The sequence below is a fragment of the Ranitomeya variabilis genome, chromosome 6 (assembly GCF_051348905.1).
Source record: "Ranitomeya variabilis isolate aRanVar5 chromosome 6, aRanVar5.hap1, whole genome shotgun sequence".
NCBI classification, from domain to species: Eukaryota; Metazoa; Chordata; class Amphibia; order Anura; family Dendrobatidae; genus Ranitomeya; species Ranitomeya variabilis.
In genome coordinates this window covers 185097048-185118433 of record NC_135237.1, presented here as the reverse complement: position 1 = coordinate 185118433, position 21386 = coordinate 185097048, and the positions used below count along the sequence as shown (strand labels likewise).

At 43.4% G+C, this 21386-nt stretch overlaps 1 protein-coding gene across 1 annotated transcript in view; it reads left to right on the top strand.

The window, feature by feature from the left end:
* Positions 1–6069: 6069 nt before the first annotated feature.
* Positions 6070–21386, top strand: part of LOC143783244 (uncharacterized) — a 79357-nt gene continuing 64040 nt past the window's right edge. Inside the window, exon 1 of the mRNA XM_077271661.1 lies at positions 6070–6193. Within this exon, the coding sequence (XP_077127776.1) occupies positions 6070–6193 (124 nt within the window). The remainder of the gene's footprint in view (positions 6194–21386) is intronic.

The window sequence follows — 21386 nt, the reverse complement described above, 5'->3', positions numbered from 1 at the left end:
CGTTAAATAGGGGCAGAGGTGGGCGTTACATTAGTGTGTGTGTTATGCGTTTATTACCCACCTAAGTTGCCGAAATAACTTTGCAAAGTCTCCGTTTTCGCCTGTCAATCAGGCTGGTCAGGTCGCATGGGCGTTGTCTTCCCCCAGATTTGGCGTAGTTTTCCGTTGGTGGCGTAGTGGTGTGCGCATGCCCAAAGTCCGGAATCCTCTTCCAGGGGATTTAAAATAGCGCGGTGTTCGTTATTGCATTGGTGATCGGTGGGCGCGGCCATCTTCCTTTGGCCGCGCGTGCGCAGAAGCGGCGCTCTGCTGGCCGCGGCTTCAGGAAAATGGCCGCCACGATATCCATCTGCGCACGCGCGGCATCCCGCGGCCATTTTCCTGAAGCCGCGGCCAGCAGAGCGCCGCTTCTGCGCACGCGCGGCCAAAGGAAGATGGCCGCGCCCACCGATCACCAATGCAATAACGAACACCGCGCTATTTTAAATCCCCTGGAAGAGGATTCCGGACTTTGGGCATGCGCACACCACTACGCCACCAACGGAAAACTACGCCAAATCTGGGTGAAGACACCACGCCCATGTGACCTGACCAGCCTGATTGACAGGCGAAAACGGAGACTTTGCAAAGTTATTTCGGCAACTTAGGTGGGTAATAAACGCATAACACACACACTAATGTAATGCCCACCTCTGCCCCTATTTAACGCTATTTTTATCCCATCTTCCAAAAACGTGGTGACAGGTTCCCTTTAAGCCCTGTGGACCCTTCTGAACTGAATAAGGAAATTACCCCTCTCTCTCTTGCTGCAGCTGACTCCTCCTACATTAACTAGTAATATGTACACTCCTCTAAGGTATTTTCATCTAGTGGACAAACTTCAGTACTACGTTGTCCCTATATAACAGGCACACCAAATAGCAATATATAATAATAATAATTTTTATTTATATAGCGCCAACATATTCCGCAGCACTTTACAAGATATACAGTACATTTAGCAGATTAAAGGAAAAGAAAGGCAATATATCATTCTATCTATATCATGAACAAGACATCGTAATGCACCTGTTCGTGTAGCAGTACCACTATATAAGGGGTGGTAATACACTAAACTGTGTAGCAATACCATCATGTGTTAACCTATACACATACATTGAAAACATACGGCACCGGGATGAGAGAGAAAGGCAAAGGCAATAACATATTTTACCATGCCCCCTACATCCTCATTGCAGTGCGGCTTATAATCTTTTTCATGTCCTGATTGAACGAATTCCCTTATGAATACCTGAATGACCAAAAGATGGTGGAAATGTATCGTAAGACAATAACAATTAACTAAATACACATTTGTTCAGATCATATAGAATCTATATGCGGTATATATATATATATATATATATATATATATATATATATATATATATATATATATATATATACAGTGGGGCAAAAAAGTATTTAGTCAGTCAGCAATAGTGCAAGTTCCACCACTTAAAAAGATGAGAGGCGTCTGTAATTTACATCATAGGTAGACCTCAACTATGGGAGACAAACTGAGATAAAAAAATCCAGAAAATCACATTGTCTGTTTTTTTATCATTTTATTTGCATATTATGGTGGAAAATAAGTATTTGGTCAGAAACAAACAATCAAGATTTCTGGCTCTCACAGACCTGTAACTTCTTCTTTAAGAGTCTCCTCTTTCCTCCACTCATTATCTGTAGTAATGGCACCTGTTTAAACTTGTTATCAGTATAAAAAGACACCTGTGCACACCCTCAAACAGTCTGACTCCAAACTCCACTATGGTGAAGACCAAAGAGCTGTCAAAGGACACCAGAAACAAAATTGTAGCCCTGCACCAGGCTGGGAAGACTGAATCTGCAATAGCCAACCAGCTTGGAGTGAAGAAATCAACAGTGGGAGCAATAATTAGAAAATGGAAGACATTCAAGACCACTGATAATCTCCCTCGATCTGGGGCTCCACGCAAAATCCCACCCCGTGGGGTCAGAATGATCACAAGAACGGTGAGCAAAAATCCCAGAACCACGCGGGGGGACCTAGTGAATGAACTGCAGAGAGCTGGGACCAATGTAACAAGGCCTACCATAAGTAACACACTACGCCACCATGGACTCAGATCCTGCAGTGCCAGACGTGTCCCACTGCTTAAGCCAGTACATGTCCGGGCCCATCTGAAGTTTGCTAGAGAGCATTTGGATGATCCAGAGGAGTTTTGGGAGAATGTCCTATGGTCTGATGAAACCAAACTGGAACTGTTTGGTAGAAACACAACTTGTCGTGTTTGGAGGAAAAAGAATACTGGTTGCATCCATCAAACACCATACCTACTGTAAAGCATGGTGGTGGAAACATCATTCTTTGGGGCTGTTTCTCTGCAAAGGGGCCAGGACGACTGATCCGGGTACATGAAAGAATGAATGGGGCCATGTATCATGAGATTTTGAGTGCAAACCTCCTTCCATCAGCAAGGGCATTGAAGATGAAACGTGGCTGGGTCTTTCAACATGACAATGATCCAAAGCACACCGCAAGGGCAATGAAGGAGTGGCTTCGTAAGAAGCATTTCAAGGTCCTGGAGTGGCCTAGCCAGTCTCCAGATCTAAACCCTATAGAAAACCTTTGGAGGGAGTTGAAAGTCTGTGTTGCCAAGCGAAAAGCCAAAAACATCACTGCTCTAGAGGAGATCTGCATGGAGGAATGGGCCAACATACCAACAACAGTGTGTGGCAACCTTGTGAAGACTTACAGAAAACGTTTGACCTCTGTCATTGCCAACAAAGGATATATTACAAAGTATTGAGATGAAATTTTGTTTCAGACCAAATACTTATTTTCCACCATAATATGCAAATAAAATGATAAAAAAACAGACAATGTGATTTTCTGGATTTTTTTTTCTCAGTTTGTCTCCCATAGTTGAGGTCTACCTATGATGTAAATTACAGACGCCTCTCATCTTTTTAAGTGGTGGAACTTGCACTATTGCTGACTGACTAAATACTTTTTTGCCCCACTGTATATATATATATATATATATATATATATATATATTTCTACTATATAATGGTCTAAGGGTCACTTCCGTCTGTCCTTCTGTCTGTCATGGATATTCATTGGTCGCGGCCTCTGTTTGTCATGGAAATCCAAGTCGCTGATTGATCGTGGTAAAACACCCACGACCATTGCCACGATCAATCAGCGACGGACATAGTCCGGCGGCAAAATGGCCACTCTTTCCTCCCCGCACTCAGTGCCCGCTCCATACTCCTACAAGGTTAATGCCAACGTTAAAGTAAATAAATAAATATGAGGCGAAGCCTCAGCCAGCTCACCGATTCGCTTCACAGGTGCACGGAACCCGTCCTGACCCAACGTGTCTTCAATCCAATATGTGAAAAAAATTAGTAGTTCCAGCTCCTTTTAGAATTTCCAATTCTTTATTTTTCCATTAAAAATGCAAAGTCCTTGTGCAAAGTGGATGTAGTTACAGTGGATACAGAAAAACAAGCAACGCGTTTCGATCTAATGTGATCTTTTTCACAGCTTGAACTCACCCTCATCTGTGAGTCTTTATATATGGCATTACTTCTGTTCTTACATAGTTAATTAGTCCACCTGGTGATCAACACCAAAACCGCCCCCATTTGATTTCATTGGGCATTTGTCAGACATTTATACTGCACAATATTAAAAAATGTATATATATGAACAACACAGTACAAAAACATAGCAATAAAAATTTACAAACAGTGATACAACAGCTGATTTTTCCTATTCAGGCCTTTTGGATGTCTCGTATGCAAGTTGTAAATCCAATAGGCTTCTTTAGTCAGAAGACGTCTTTTTGTGTCTCCTCCGCGCAATGGTTTTTTTACCTGTTCTATGCCTTGAACCTTCATTGCAGACAAATTTCCTGCATGAAATATAATAAAATGTTTGGCTACCATTGAAATATTACTATTACTATTACTACCTTTCAAGGTATCTCTTATATGTTCAGATATGCGCGTTTTCAATTTTCTGGTGGTGCAGCCTATGTAAGTCAAATTGCACAAATCACAATCTATTTTATATACAACATTAGTAGTGTGGCAAGTTATAAATTGTCTTATATCATAAACTGTGTCATTTGAGTTATCAGAAAAGGTTTTACCTATATGTGCATGTTCACACGTGCTGCACGATGTTGTGCCACACCTATAGAAACACTTTGTTTCCAGCCATGTAGTAGATTTAGTGTCAGAACGAAACAAACCTGGGGAGACTAAATTCCCCACAGTAGGAGCCCTCCTTGAAACAACATTTATGCCTTCTTCTAATATATTCAACAACGTGGTGTCTTCATATAAGATCGGTAAACGTTTATTAATTATTTGTAGGGTTGAGCGGCTTTTATTTTTATAGGATCGGGTCGGGTTTCACGAAACCCGACTTTCTCAAAAGTCGGGTCGAGTGAAATCGGCCGATCCTATAAAAAAGTCGGGGTCGGCCGAAACACGAAACCCAATGCAGTGCAATGGGATACTATGGTTCCCAGGGTCTGAAGGAGAGGAAACTCTCCTTCAGGCCCTGGGATCCATATTAATGTGTAAAATAAAGAATTAAAATAAAAAATATTGATATACTCACCTCTCCGACGCAGCCTGGACCTTACCGCTGGTAACCGGCAGCCTTCTTTGCTTAAAATGAGCGCGTTCAGGGCCTTCCATGACATCACGGCTTCTGATTGGTCGCGGCCGCCCATGTGACTGCCACGCGACCAATCACAAGCCGTGACGTAATTCTCAGGTCCTAAATTCCTAATTCTAGGAATTTAGGACCTGAGAATTACGTCACGGCTTGTGATTGGTCGCGTGGCAGTCACATGGGCGGCCTCGACCAATCACAAGCCGTGACGTCATCTAAGGCCCTGAACGCGCTCATTCTTAGGAAGGAAGGCTGCCGGAAAGAAGCCGAGGGTGAGTATATTCCTATTAGGTATATACTCACCCTCGGATGCGCCCTGCTTTTTTCCGTCAGCCTTCCTTCTTAAGAATGAGCGCGTTCAGGGCCTTAGATGATGTCACGGCTTGTGATTGGTCGCGGCCGCCCATGCGACCGCCACTCGACCAATCACAAGCTGTGACGTAATTCTCAGGTCCTAAATTCCTAGAATTAGGAATTTAGGACCTGCGAATTACGTCACGGCTTGTGATTGGTCGCGTGGCGGTCACATGGGCAGCCGCGACCAATCAGAAGCCGTGACATCATGGAAGGCCCTGAACGCGCTCATTTTAAGCAAAGAAGGCTGCCGGTTACCAGCGGCGATGTCCAGGGGCCTCCGGAGAGGTGAGTATATCAATATTTTTTATTTTAATTCTTTATTTTACACTTAAATGTGGATTCCGATACCGATTTCCGATATCGCAAACATATCGGAACTCGGTATCGGAATTCCGATACCAGATTCAGAAGATCGCCGACCTCATGGCCGACCCCACACAGGGGTCGGGTCGGGTTTCATGAAACCCGACTTTGCCAAAAGTCGGCGACTTCTGAAAATGGCCGACCCGTTTCGCTCAACCCTAATTATTTGTTTTATTTCATTAAACTGCGGGCTGTACTGTAGGCAAATAAATGGTTTCTTATTATGTCTATCTCTTAAAATATGTGTTTTTGGTGCTAACATTGCTTCTCTTTCTTTTTCACTGACTATTTTTTCTGCCCTTTTCAGAGTCCATTTAGGGTATTTTCTTGCTATTAATTTATTTCCTAATTCTCTGAATTCTCTGTTTCTGTTCTCTATTTTACTGCAGCTTCTTTTTAATCTCGTGTATTCCCCTACAGGTATTGATTTAATTGTATGTTTAGGGTGGCTGCTGGTAGCATGTAGGACCGTGTTCCCACTCATAGGTTTCTTGTGCGTTTTACTAACAATGGCTTGTCCCTGCTTCCCCACCAATTCCAAATCCAAAAAGGAAATCTGTTCACTATCGCACCTATGTGTGAATTGCAGGTTAAATCCATTATCATTCATGTACCCAACAAAGTTCGATATGGCAGATACATCTCCCCCCCCATATGATGAGCAGGTCATCGATGTATCTGCCATACCAAACAATATCACCCGAATGAGGATTATTTTCAGAGAATATAAATTTGCTTTCCCAAAAAGCCAAGGTGAGATTGGCTAAAGATGGGGAGTATTTCGCTCCCATAAGGACGCCCGTTTTTTGCAAGAATATGTCACGATCAAAAGAGAAGACATTATGAGTCAACAAAAAGAAAACCACTTGATACAAAAATTTTTTTAAAATCTTCCAAATAATTACTATATTTTTCCACGTGAAATTCCAACGCCTTCATGGCCAGTTAGTGTGGGATACAAGTATATAAGGAGATGATATCACAGCAAAGCCAAGTATAATGACCTTGCCATATTTTTTTGGAAAAAGTTTTTAAAATTTCCCTTGAGTCTTTGATATATCCTGGGAGCCTCCGTACCAATGGCTGTAACAATGTATCCACCCACTCACATAAGTACTCATTCATAGATCCCATACCGGAAACTATCGGTCTCATGGGGGGGATGCCGCTACCTTTATGCACTTTCGGAAGCCCATACATAATGGGCAATTTTGGGTATGGTGTTTTTAGGTAATCAGCTTGTTTTCTAATTATAACCCCCAAGTTTAGACCTTCTTGAATGATTACATCAATGTCATTATCAAAAGATTTAACCCTGCTGTTGCCTTCGGTCAAAAACGACCGATTTTGAACTTTAATATTTTTTTAAATATTCAAGATGCGGTTCTGAAACTTGTGGTTGATTGACTTTTCCTCATTTGAGGGGTTGTTACTATGCGTATTTTTATATATATATATTTTTATGTTTACTTTTTGCTCCACAATTTTTTATACACTTGTACTCTTCGGTCAAAAATGACCGATAGCCTTTTATAGTGATCTCCAGCCATTTTATGAGTAAAATAAAAGGAGCTATAATCTCATTTTGGACTATATATTACATCTACTACTATTTATCAATTTATTTAGGTCCTTTTGGTCCATGCAGATTTACACATTCATACATTTTCTCATTACAATACTGCTGATGGATTACCTTCCTGTATAGTTATGTATAGTTATGTGAAAATTTGCAATATTGCATAAATATTCCAATAAAGCCATGTTAAATGTTTTGACACAAAAAAAAATAAAAAGTAAGTTTTTCTTTCCATTTTTCATTTGTTTATAAACAACCAGGTTCACATACAATATAATACTGCAAAAATTATTCAATTAAAACACTTAAATTAGATAAAAATCAAGACTTTATTAGGTCCGGTCAAAAATGACCGGAAGATAACAAGTGTATAGTGGTAACCAGGAGAATAGCAGGGTTAATAGAACTCCTCGTTATTTTTTCATACGTCTCTGTGTCTGACAATAACTCACACATCTTCTGTCTATAATCCTTAGCATTAAGCAAAACAATGGATCCTCCTTTGTCCCTTTTTTTAATTATTATTTTGTCATTCCTTTTTAGAGTTTGTTAGGCATCTCTCAGTTTCTTAGATAAATTATTTTTATTTTGTTTTTGTTTCAGATCTTTTAAGTCATTTTCAATGATTTCTTGAAATGTATCCATACTGTTCGTTCTACTTTGTATGGGATAGAAATATGGGTTTTTAGTTCTAAACTGTTCTGCTTGATTGATAACATCTTTTTATTCTTGACCAGACAGTTCCTGCAAACAAATAAGCGCCAATTGTTCATTATAATCCATATTTTCATATTAATTTATAGTTGATTTTTCTTCTTTATTCTCTTGATTACAATCCTCTTTCCAAAAATGTTTTTTTATGGAAAAATTGGGAATAAATTTATTTATGTCCAATATAGTATCAAACAAATTAAATTCAACATCCGGCACAAAATTCAAACCTAATGAGTGAACTTTTAGTTGATCCTTTGTTAGTTCATATGCAGAAAGATTAATCGCATTTAATATTTTAGTTTCCTTTTGTATCGAGTCGTCATCCCCGTGTGACTTCTTGTGTTTTCTTCCCTCTCGCCTTTGGCGTTTTTTGAATGTCTGAAATTTCTCTTCTGAGTATTATTTGAATTATTCAAAGATGTATCCGATGCACTAAGATTGACATCCGAGGAGGTATCTGGGTCTGATGATATAAATCAAGTGGTTTTCTTTTTGTTGACTCATAATGTCTTCTCTTTTGATGGTGACATATTCTTGCAAAAAACGGGGGTCCCTATGGGAGCGAAATACTCCCCATCTTTAGCCAATCTCACCATGGCTGTTTGGGAAAGCAAATTTATATACTCTGAAAATAATCCTCATTCGGGTGATATTGTTTGGTATAGGAAAGAAATATATCTTGGTACTGTGTTAGCCAGTAGATAGAAAAATATTTAGAATTGAGAGTCCTCAGTGGTTGATACCTTTTAATGGCTAACTGAAAAGATGGTAACAAATTGCAAGCTTTCGAGACTACATACGACTATACGTCTTTGCCTGATGAAGAGACGTATGTAGTCTCGAAAGCTTGCAATTTGTTACCATCTTTTCAGTTAGCCATTAAAAGGTATCAACCACTGAGGACTCTCAATTCTAAATTGTTTGGTATGGCAGATATTGAGCGCCCCCACTGCCGCAGGGCCGAGGGGTACCCGGTACCGGGCCTCTCTGTCTCAGTTCTGGGGTTGTCACGGTGGCTAGACCCGGCCCGTGACCCTGCTGAGGGGCGTCCAATGAAGGTGGAGAGTGATGCTGTTGTGGTGTGGTGCCGGTCGCAGTAAATAACAAGGACACCAGGTTGCAGTCTCTTTACCTCTTTACTGAAGGCTTCAGGATCCTCAGTCCGGAATACGGTTAACCGGGCTGCGTGAGTCCAGCCGGTCCGATGGCACCTCCAGAGCTCCCTTTGCAGGTGGAAATCTGTGCCTACCTTCTAGCGCTTGTGTGTTGTAGTCCTTCCCTGCTGTGCTTACGGGATAGTCCTCACAACTGTTGTGTCTGTTTCTGAAGTTCCCTCACAACTCGATTATGATGTTCTGTTTCGTCCCCCAGATGATATGGCTAGGACGCACCCGTATGACGGGTAGGCTAGGAGGTCTTCCGGGACCCTAGAGTCGCCCCTCTCCAGATGTTGCCCCCTGTGTCTGCTTAGGTGATTTTGGGTGAGACAGCCCGCCTATAACTGACTGTCCTGCCGTAGGTTTGAAGTAAGGCCTGGAGCTCAATACTTCCTTGGCGTTCCGGCCACCGGCTACGCGCCTCAGTAGGATGTTGCCTCGTCTTACAGCACGACTCCTACTGGTGTTTCTCCTTGTTGCGTTGATCTCGTTTCTCACTCAGCACAATAAACCTCGCTTCTTGTCCTTCCTTGGGGTACCGCCGTGATGAAGTGCAGGCGCGGTCCCGTAACGTTCTTTCTGTTCGCTAGGCCTCTGTCAGGATCCCACCCCTGACAGGGACCTCCCTGAATCTTCCCCTGCAACACCCTCTGCCACAGGATGTTGCCTGGTTCCAACCCAGTCAGCTTCTGACTAACTTCCTATCTAACCCCCAGTTTTACCAGATTGTGAGGAGTGGCCTAATACATAGCACCCTTAGCTCCCCCTGGAGGCCAGACTGTGAAGTGTATTGGTGTCTGTGATACCTGGTCAGGTGAACTCCTTCAGTGCCATCAGACGTACCATAGCCCCCCTTAGCGGCGGAGCATCAGTACTGCAATGACCAGGACTCTGGGGCGCTGCAGATACATCGATGACCTGCTCATCATATGGGGGGGAGATGTATCTGCCATACCAAACTTTGTTGGGTACATGAATGATAATGGATTTAACTTGCAATTCCCACATAGGTGCGATAGTGAACAGATTTCCTTTTTGGATTTGGAATTGGTGGGGAAGCAGGGACAAGCCATTGTTAGTAAAACGCACAAGAAACCTATGAGTGGGAACACGGTCCTACATGCTACCAGCAGCCACCCTAAACATACAATTAAATCAATACCTGTAGGGGAATACACGAGATTAAAAAGAAACTGCAAGAAAATACCCTAAATGGACTCTGAAAAGGGCAGAAAAAATAGTCAGTGAAAAAGAAAGAGAAGTAATGTTAGCACCGAAAAAACATAATTTAAGAGATAGACATAATAAGAAACCATTTATTTGCCTACAGTACAGCCCGCAGTTTAATGAAATAAAACAAATAATTAATAAACGTTTACCGATCTTATATGAAGACACCACGTTGTTGAATATATTAGAGGAAGGTATAAATGTTGTTTCAAGGAGGGCTCCTACTGTGGGGAATTTAGTCTCCCCAGGTTTGTTTCGTTCTGACACTAAATCTACTACATGGCTGGAAACAAAGGGTTTCTATAGGTGTGGGACAACGTGCAGCACGTGTGAACATGCACATATAGGGAAAACCTTTTCTGATAACTCAAATGACACAGTTTATGATATAAGACAATTTATAAATTGCCGCACTACTAATGTTGTATATAAAATAGATTGTGATTTGTGCAATTTGACTTACATAGGCTGCACCACTTGAAAATTGAAAACGCGCATATCTGAACATATAAGAGATACCTTGAAAGGTAGTAATAGTAATAGAAATATTTCAATGGTAGCCAAACATTTTATTAAATTTCATGCAGGAAATTTGTCTGCAATGAAGGTTCAAGGCATAGAACAGGTTAAAAAAACCATTGCGCGGAGGAGACACAAAAAGACGTCTTCTGACTAAAGTAGCCTAATGGATTTACAACTTGCATACGAGACATCCAAAAGGCCTGAATAGGAAAAATGAGCTGTTGTATTACTATTTGTAAATTTTTATTGCTATGTTTTTGTACTGTGTTGTTCATATATATATTTTTTAATATTGTGCAGTATAAATGTCTGACAAATGCCCAATGAAATCAAATGGGGGCGGTTTTGGTGTTGATCACCAGGTGGACTAATTAACTATGTAAGAACAGAAGTAATGCCATATATAAAGACTCACAGATGAGGGTGAGTTCAAGCTGTGAAAAAGATCATATTAGATCGAAACGCGTTGCTTGTTTTTTTATATCCACTGTAACTACATCCACTTTGCACAAGGACTTTGCATTTTTAATGGAAAATAAAGAATTGGAAATTTTAAAAGGAGCTGGAACTACTAACTTTTTTCACATATTGGATTAATGCCAACATTACCGGAGCGCGGTGTAACGCACTCCGTTATCGCTGCTATTAACCCTGTGTGACCAACATTTTACTATTGATGCTGCGTATGCAGCATCAATAGTAAAAAGATCTAATGTTACAAATAAGAATAATAAAAAAAAAGGTTATTCTCACCCTCTGACGTCGCCCGCTGTCCTCGCAGGTTCCGGTGCCAAGGATGCTATGCGAGAAGGACCTTCCATGACGTCACGGTCATGTGACCGCGACATCATCAAAGGTCCTGCGCTCATACCAACCCTAGGACCGGAAGCTGCCGTGTGCACTGCACAGAGGCACCAGGACTTCAAGGGGCCTTGGAAGGTGAGTATATGTTTATTTTTTATTTTAAGTCAAACCACGCATATAGTGCCCACATTGCTATATACTACATGGGCTGTGTTACATACTGCGTGGGCTCTGTTATATACTACTACATCTCTGTGCTATATACTAATGTGGCTATGTTATATACTGCGTGGCTGCTATATACTGCGTGGGCTGTGTTATATATTATGCGGCCAGTGTTATATAATTTGGGGGCTGTGCTATGTACTGCATGTCTGCTATGTACTGCATGGGCTGTGCGTGGGCTGTGTTATATATTACGTGGCCAGTGTTATATACTGCGGGGCCTGTGCTATATACTGCGTGGGTGCTATGTACTGCGTGGGCTGTGCATGGGCTGTGTTATATATTATGTTGCCAGTGTTATATACTGTGGGGGCTGTGCTGTATTATGCATGGCTGCTATGTACTGCGTGGGCTGTGCGTGGGCTGTGCTATATATTACGTGGCCAGTGTTATATACTGCAGGGGTTGTGCTGTATACTGCGTGGCTGCTATGTACTGCATGGGCTGTGCGTGGGCTGTGTTATATATTATGTGGCCAGTGTTATATACTGTGGGGGTTGTGCTGTATACTGCGTGGCTGCTATGTACTGCATGGGCTGTGCGTGGGCTGTGTTATATATTATGTGGCCAGTGTTATATACTGTGGGGGCTGTGCTATATACTGCGTGGCTGCTATGTACTGCATGGGCTGTGCTATATATTACGTGGTCAGTGTTATATACTGCGGGGGCTGTGCTATATACTGCATGGCTGCTATGTACTGCGTGGGCTGTGCGTGGGCTGTGTTATATACTGCGGGGGGCTGTGCTATATACTGCGTGGCTGCTATATACTGCATGGGCTGTGCTATATATTACGTGGCCAGTGTTATATACTATGTCGCCTGTGTTACATACTGCGTGGGCTGTGTTATATAGTACGTGGGCTGTGTTATATACTGCGTGGCCACTGTTATATACTGCGAGGCCCGTATTAACGCAGCGGGTATTCTACAATATGTATGTATGTATGTATATAGCAGCCACATAGTATATTGCACAGGCCACGTAGTATTTGTCTGCTGTATATATATATATATATATATATATATATATATATATATATATATATATATATATATATATATATATATATATATATACACTCACCGGCCACTTTATTAGGTACACCTGTCCAACTTCTTGTTAACACTTAATTTCTAATCAGCCAATCACATGGCGGCAACTCAGTGCATTTAGGCATGTAGACATGGTCAAGACAATCTCCTGCAGTTCAAACCGAGCATCAGTATGGGGAAGAAAGGTGATTTGAGTGCCTTTGAACGTGGCATGGTTGTTGGTGCCAGAAGGGCTGGTCTGAGTATTTCAGAAACTGCTGATCTACTGGGATTTTCACGCACAACCATCTCTAGGGTTTACAGAGAATGGTCCGAAAAAGAAAAAAAATCCAGTGAGCGGCAGTTCTGTGGGCGGAAATGCCTTGTTGATGCCAGAGGTCAGAGGAGAATGGGCAGACTGGTTTGAGCTGATAGAAAGGCAACAGTGACTCAAATCGTCACCCGTTACAACCAAGGTAGGCCTAAGAGCATCTCTGAATGCACAGTGCGTCGAACTTTGAGGCAGATGGGCTACAGCAGCAGAAGACCACACCGGGTACCACTCCTTTCAGCTAAGAACAGGAAACTGAGGCTACAATTTGTACAAGCTCATCGAAATTGGACAGTAGAAGATTGGAAAAACGTTGCTTGGTCTGATGAGTCTCGATTTCTGCTGCGACATTCGGATGGTAGGGTCAGAATTTGGCGTAAACAGCATGAAAGCATGGATCCATCCTGCCTTGTATGGAGCATCTTTGGGATGTGCAGCCGACAAATCTGCGGCAACTGTGTGATGCCATCATGTCAATATGGACCAAAATCTCTGAGGAATGCTTCCAGCACCTTGTTGAATCTATGCCACGAAGAATTGAGGCAGTTCTGAAGGCAAAAGGGGGTCCAACCCGTTACTAGCATGGTGTATGGAGCGCCCCCACACCGCCGCAGGGCCGAGGGGTACCCGGAGCCGGGCCTCTGGGTCTCTGCTCTGGGGTTGTCACGGTGGCTAGACCCGGTCCGTGGCCCTGTCTGTCAGTGGGGGACGTCCGGTGCAGTAAGTGGTGTTGTAACGGTGCGGTTGTGGGGTGCAGGTCGCGGTAAATAACGAGGACACCAGGTTGCAGTCTCTTTACCTCTTTACTGGAGATCTCTGAGTCCTCAGTCCAGAATACGGTTCACCAGGCAGCGCAAGTCCGGCCGGTCCAATGGCACCTCCAGAGTTCACTTCACAGGTGGAAATCGGTGCCTTCCTTCTTAGCGCTATGTGTTGTAGTCCTTCCCTGCTGTGCTTACGGAAAGTACCCCACAACCGTTGTGTCTGTTTCTTAAGTTCCCTCACAACTCGATTAAATGATGTTCTTCTAATCTTCCGTCCCTTCCTGATGTTACAGTTAGAACAGCACCCGTTTGTCGGATAGGCCTGGAGTTCTTCCGGGACCCTAGAGACGCCCCTCTCCCGCAATTGCCTCCCAAGACTACATAGGTGATATGTGTTAGACAGCCCGCCTTAAACTGACTGTCCTGCCGCTGTTTAGAGTATTGCTTGAAGCTGAATGTTATAATACTCCCTCGGCGTTCCGGCCACCGGTAGTGCGCCTCAGTAGGGTGTTGCTCCGGTCTTACAGCACGACCCCTACTGGAATTCTCCTATTGCTTGATCTCGTTTCTCACTCAGCACAATCTATCTCGCTTCTAGTCCTTTCTTGGGTCCCGCCGCTTCCCGGAGCTGGCGCGGACCCGTTACGTTCTTTTCAATGCCAAGCCTCTGTCAGGATCCCACCCCTGACAGAGACCCTACTGTCTCTTCCTCCACAACACCCTCTGCCACTAGGTGTTGCTTCGTCCAATCCAGTCAGCTTTCTGATCTAACTTCCTGCCTGACCCCCAGTTTACCCACTATGGTGGGGAGTGGCCTAATGAATAGAACCCTTAGCTCCCTCCGGAGGCCCGGCTGTGAAATGTATTGGTGTCTGTGATACCTGATCAGATGAACTCCTTCAGTGCCATCGGACGCACCATGGCTCCCCATAGTGGCGGAGCCACAGTACTGCAACGACCAGGACTCTGGGGCGCTGCATGTACCTAATAAAGTGGCCGGTGAGTGTATATATATATATATATACATAAAGGAAACACTAAAATACCACATCTAGATATCACTGAATGAAATATTCGAGTTGCAAATCGTTATTCATTACATAGTGGAATGCGTTGAGAACGATAAAACATAAAAATTATCAATGTAAATCAAACTTAATTTCCCATGGAAGTCTGGATTTGGAATGATATTCAAAATCAAAGTGGAAAATCAAATTCCAGGCTGATCCAACTTTAGTGGAGATGCCTCAAAACAAGGAAATAATGCTTAGTAGTGTGTGTGTCCTCCACGTGCCTATATGATCTACCTACAATGCCTGGGCATGCTACTGATGAGGCGACTGCTCTCCTGAGGGATCTCCTCCCAGCCCTGGATTAAAGCATTAGTCAACCCATTCATGGACTGTTTGTGCTGACTAGTGTTGAGCGAATATACTCGTTACTCGGATTTTCCCGAGCACGCTCGGGTGACCTCCGACTCATATTTGTTAGTGCTCAGAGATTTAGTTTTCATCACAGCAGCAGAATGATTTACAGCTATTAGCCAGGCTGAGTACATGTGGGGGTTGCCTGGTTGCTAGGTAATCCCCACATGTAATCAAGCTGGCTAATAGCTGTAAATCATGCTGCTGAGGCAATGAAAACTTAATCTCCGAGCAGTCATAAATACCCGGAGACCACCCGAGCGTGCTCAGTAAAACCCGAGCAACGAGTACATTCACTCATCACTAGTGCTGACTGATGGTGGATGGAACAAGACATGATTTCCCAGATGTGCTCGATTGGTTTCAGGTCTGGAAAATGGGCAGGCCAGCCCATAGTATCAATGCCTTCATCACTGGGAACTGCTGACACACTTCAGCCACATGAGGCCTAGCATTGTCATGCACCGAAGTAACCCAGAGCCCACTGCACCTGCATATTATCTCACAATGGGTCTGAGAATCTCATCCCGGTACCTTATGGCAGTCAGAGTACCTCTGGATAACTCACAAAGAGATGTACGGCGAGGGTCGGACTGGGTTGCCTGGCACCCACAGGGGAAAATTCAATCTAGGGGCCCACACTACAGCGATATGCAAATATCTCCAAGCCTTTATCTCCGTTATGGTGGAGCATCGACTGTAAAACACAGGAGACTCCTGCACATTTTTTTTTCTTCTTACTACAATTTGATATCTATGTTAGTTTCCCACAGCATTAAATAGGCTTATAGTGGCCTCTCAGAAGGGGAGTTTTTCCATTATCTGGTTTTCTGGGGACGCCCAGAACAGGGTTTTGTTTATTTCATGTGCAACTATTGAATGTATATAGGGTGCTGTTCAGGTATATTTCTGTCATTTGAACATGATATTGTGTACGCTATAGTGTTATGGGACTACAAGTGATGTGGTTTGTCTTTTAATTGTTTTTATTGTGGGTATGTCTAATAATAAACTTTGCATATATATATTTTTCCTCAATATTTTGGGTATGCGCCTAATATGCATGGTTCTTTCCTTTTTTCATGCATTGCTTTACTCTGTGCATTGTGCAGCACCCCTATATTTATATAAGACTCCAGCTACTTTTACGCCCGTTAGTGGTGCTCCCTTTTTCTCTTTATCTACCACAGAGGGATGTTCGGCGAGGGTCGGACTGGGGTGCCTGGCACCCACAGGGGAAAATTGAACCTAGAGGCCCACACTACATCGTTATGCAAATATCTGCAAGCTGTTATCTCCATTATAGTGGAGCATCAACTGTAAAACACACGAGACTCCTGCACTTTTTCCATGCATCCCCATAATTGGGATGTATTATTATTAGTGTTGAGCATTCCGATACCGCAAGTATCGGGTATCGGAATTCCGATACCGAGATCCGATACTTTTGTGGTATCGGGAATCGGAATCGGAAGTTCCCAGTGTATGGTTCCCAGGGTCTGAAGCTGCGACGTCATCCCTCAGGTCCTAAATTCCCATCTAGGAATTTAGGACCTGAGGGATGACATCACGGCTTCTGATTGGTCGCGTGGCGGTTACATGAGCGGCATGTGACCAATCAGAAGCCGTGACGTCATGGAAGGTACTGAACGCGCTCATTTTAAGCAAAGAAGGCTGCCGGTTCACAGCGGTAAGGTCCAGGCTGCGTCGGAGAGGTGAGTATATCAATATTTTTTATTTTAATTCTTTATTTTACACATTCATATGGATCCCAGGGCCTGAAGGAGAGTTTCCTCTCCTTCAGACCCTGGGAACCATCAGGGATACCTTCCAATACTTGAGTCCCATTGACTTGTATTGGTATCGGGTATCGGTATCGGCGAGATCCGATACTTTGCCGGTATCGCCCCATACTTTCCGATACCGATACTTTCAAGCATCGGACGGTATCGCTCAACACTAATTATTATGGTAGTTTACATTAAAGGGGTTATTTTGTTAAAACAAGTTATCACTGATCCATGGGCTATACAGGACAGCTTAGGTCTGACAATTAGAAACTGTACCGATCGGAAGAATGAGGATGTTTTATCCCTGACAGGACATTTTAAAATGCAGCGGCAGGTCAGATGTCTGACTTCAACTCCATCCATTCTCTTTGGGGTTTCTAGAAAAAAACAAGTGCAGCAACTGAGGGAATGAATGGATCAGTGGTCAAGTTGCACAAGCACACTGTAGTCTAATGGGGATAAAAGTTCCACATTCTGCTGATTGAGTCCAAGCAGTTAGACCCCCACTAATCAATACGTCATCACTTATCCTGTGGAGAGGTGATTACCACATACAGGGAATAAATACTATCACACCATGACCAGACCACATAGTGACCGAATAATACCACATACAAGGAACAAACATGCCACACCATGAAAAGATCACACAGTGACTGAATAATCCCACATATTACCAGCATATAGTGACCAAATAATGACACATACAGGGAGAAATACCGTCACATCATAACTAGACTACATATTCCACCACATAGTGACCGAATAATACCACATACAAGGGAATAATACTGCCACACTGTGACCAGACAACAAATTACCATCACATAGTGACCGAATAATACAACATACAGGTGATAAATACCACCGTACCATGACCAGACCACAAATTACCACCACATAGTGATCGAACAATACCACATACAAGGGATAAATATCGCTACACTGTGACTAGACCAAGACCAAACTGTGACCAGACCACAAATTACCACCATACTACAATACTGATCATGAATACAAACCACAATACTAAAAACACTGTTATTACCACCAGTGACATTATACACAGGAGCTCTGTATATAGTGACAGTGTTCAGGTAATACAATGATTACTAATGACATTGTACACAAGAGATCTGTATACAGAAGAAAAGTAGTGACTAGTGGCAGGCAGTGAACGTTCATGGTCAAGGCGTTTATAAATATTATAGAAAATAATTAATTAGTAGCCAAAGACACTATGTCTGCCTTGGACATGAAGGTCAGATCAATTATTGACATTTTTATCTATAAACGAGGGGGGGGGGAAAGAATTTCCGATCAATAATCATAGATCTTTAAGTAAAAATGCTTTATTATGGAGGGCATAAAGGCAGTGGCAGAAATGGATAGCCACCAAGTAATACACACAAAGAGCACTGGGTGCCCACGCAAGCCAAATATAGAATACCTAGAGTAAATTCATATTAAATAAGTCATAAGAATATCCAGGAGTATCCTATTAATGATGCTATTTTTTCTCTGATGTATTTATATAAGATTGCATGGTATCCTGGCTCCTAATAGAACCAGGCACGCAAACTACACATCAGATAGAATAGAAAGAGAAGTAAATAAACAGGATACATCACCTGAAAAGTGTTGGCAAATGCTGGCAAGTGCGGGGTCCCGGTGCCCACCCCTGTACTGTTAGTATACAGATAATACAGTGATAACCAGTGACATTATACACAGGAGCTCTGCATGTAGTGTCAGTGTACAGGTAATACAGTGATCACCAGTGACATTATACACAGGAGCTCTGTATATAATGACAGTGTTCAGGTAATACAGTGATTACTAATGACATTGTACACAAGAGATCTGTATATAGTGTCAGTATACAGATAATACAGTGATCACCAGTGACATTATACACAGGAGCTCTGCATGTAGTGTCAGTGTACAGGTAATACAGTGCTCACCAATGACATTATACACAGGAGCTCTGTAAATAGTGTCAATGTGCAGGTAATACAGTGACATTATATTCAACAGCTTTGCATAAAGTGTCAGTGTACAAGTGACACAGTGATCACCGGTGACATTATAAACAGGAGCTCTGTGCACAGTATATAGCGTATAGTATGTACATGTACACTGACTCACCAGTGACGTCTGTAGTTGAAGTCCTTCATCTTCACTTTTCTTCTTCTTTCGGCACAGACCGCCATCACTTTTACAAGCCAGGACTTGTCTCTTCAAAAAATAACACATAGTCATCAATAGCTGATTGCTTCCAGAGCACATTCCCCACTTTTTCATTCACTTCTACATGACGTCAGATGAAGAAAAAAGCGATGTAACGCCGCTCTGCACAGTAACAGGACCCCCCTTTTGTTCCCTCCATGGAAAATAGTTTCCTAAAAAGTAAATTGTATTACAGTAGAAATAATGTCCTTAATTGGACCCTAAAGAAAATATGTTTCCCACTTGTCATCATAAACTAATACAGCATGTTCCTCATTCTGGCCCCCAAACAGTATCTAAGTCCCTCATCCTGGCCCCCTTTATTTAATAATCTCGCCCAGCCTGACATCCTTTGCTTTTAATATGCCCCAGCCCAGCCCCCTATGTCTGTTGTCCAGCCTGGCCCCAATATCTGCAGCCTGGGCCCCAGATATCCATATTGCTCACCCCCAGCTATCCATACTGGCCGCGATATGTCCCTTGTCTTGCCCCCCATATATCTATCCTAGCCCCCAATATATCCATCCTGGTCCCTTGTCCTGTCACCCCCCCATATATCCATCCTGGCTCCCCATATATCCATTTTGACCCCACATATAACAAACCTGGCTCCCACATGTTCTTTGTCTTGCCCACCCATTTATCCATCCTGTATCCCCCATATATCCATCCTGCCCCCTTTATATATCCATCCTAGTCCCTTGTCCTGGCTCCCCCTCACATATCCATCATGGCTCCCCCCATATATTCATCCTGTCCCCTCCATATATCCATCCTGGATCCCTCATATTTCCATCCTGGATCCCCCATACATCCATCCTGCCCCCTCCATATATCCATCCTGGTCCTTTGTCCTGGCATCCCCCACATATACTCATCCTGGCTCCCCATATATCCAACATGGATCCCCCATATATCCATTCTGGTTCCCCCTTTATATCGATCCTGGCCCCTACATATATCCATCCTGGCCCCTCCATATATCCATTCTGGTCTCTTGTCCTGGCAACTCCGCCATATAACCATCCTTGCTCCTCCCATGTATCCTTCCTGACTCCCTCATATATCCATCCTGGTCCCTTGTCCTGGCACCCCCCTATATATCCATTCTTGTTCACAATATTTCCATCCTGGCTGCCACCATACATCCATCCTGCCCCCTCCATATATACATATGCAGCGCCCCAGAGTCCTGGACGTTGCAGTAATGTCGCTCTGCCACTAAGGGGAGTGATGTTACGTCTGATTGCACTAAAGGAGTTCACCTGACTAGGTATCACAGACACACACTACACTCCACACTCCGGCCACCAGGGGGGGTGGTTCTATCTATTAGGCCACTCCTCACACACTGGCAAAACTGGGGGTTGGACAGGAAGTTAGAGAGAAAGAGCCCGGGAGAGTTCGGGAGAGGACCTGTCAGGGGTGGGATCCTGACAGCGGCCTAGCAAAAAGGACAGATTGTTATGGAGCCGTGCCTGTAAGGTATAGCGGCAGGCTCCTTAGAGAGGATACGAAAGCGGAGTATATTGCGGAGAAGTGGGAAGCGAGATCACAGCGCAGAGGAGATAGAACCAGAAGGAGTCGTGCCCTTAAGACCATGGCAACATCCTTCTTAGGCGCGTAGCCGGTGGCCAGAGCACCAAGGAAGTAAGAGACTCTACGTACTACTTCAAACAGCGGCAGGACAGTTAACTATAGGTTGGCTGTCTCACCTAACGAATACAAAGGAGGCAATTGCGGGAGAGGGGCATCTCTAGGGTCCAAGAATAACTCCAGGCCTACCCCGTCATACGGGTGCATCCTATCCATATTATCTGGGGGACAGAGAAAAGAATATCAGAAACAGACACAAGAGTTGTGAGGACTAACCCGTGGTGCTCAGCAGGGAGGTACTACAACACACAGGCGCTAGAAGGTAGGCACTGATTTCCACCTGCAAAGGGAACTCTGGATGTGCCTTCGGACCGGCCGGTCTCAGCCAGCCCTGTTAGCAGTGCTCTAGATTGTGGATCCTGAAGCCTTCAGTAAAGAGGTAAAGAGACTGCAACCCTGTGTCCTCGTTATTCATTGCACCTTGCACCACGCATCACCATCACATCTTTCATTGGACGCCCCTTAGCAGGGTCACGGACCGGGTC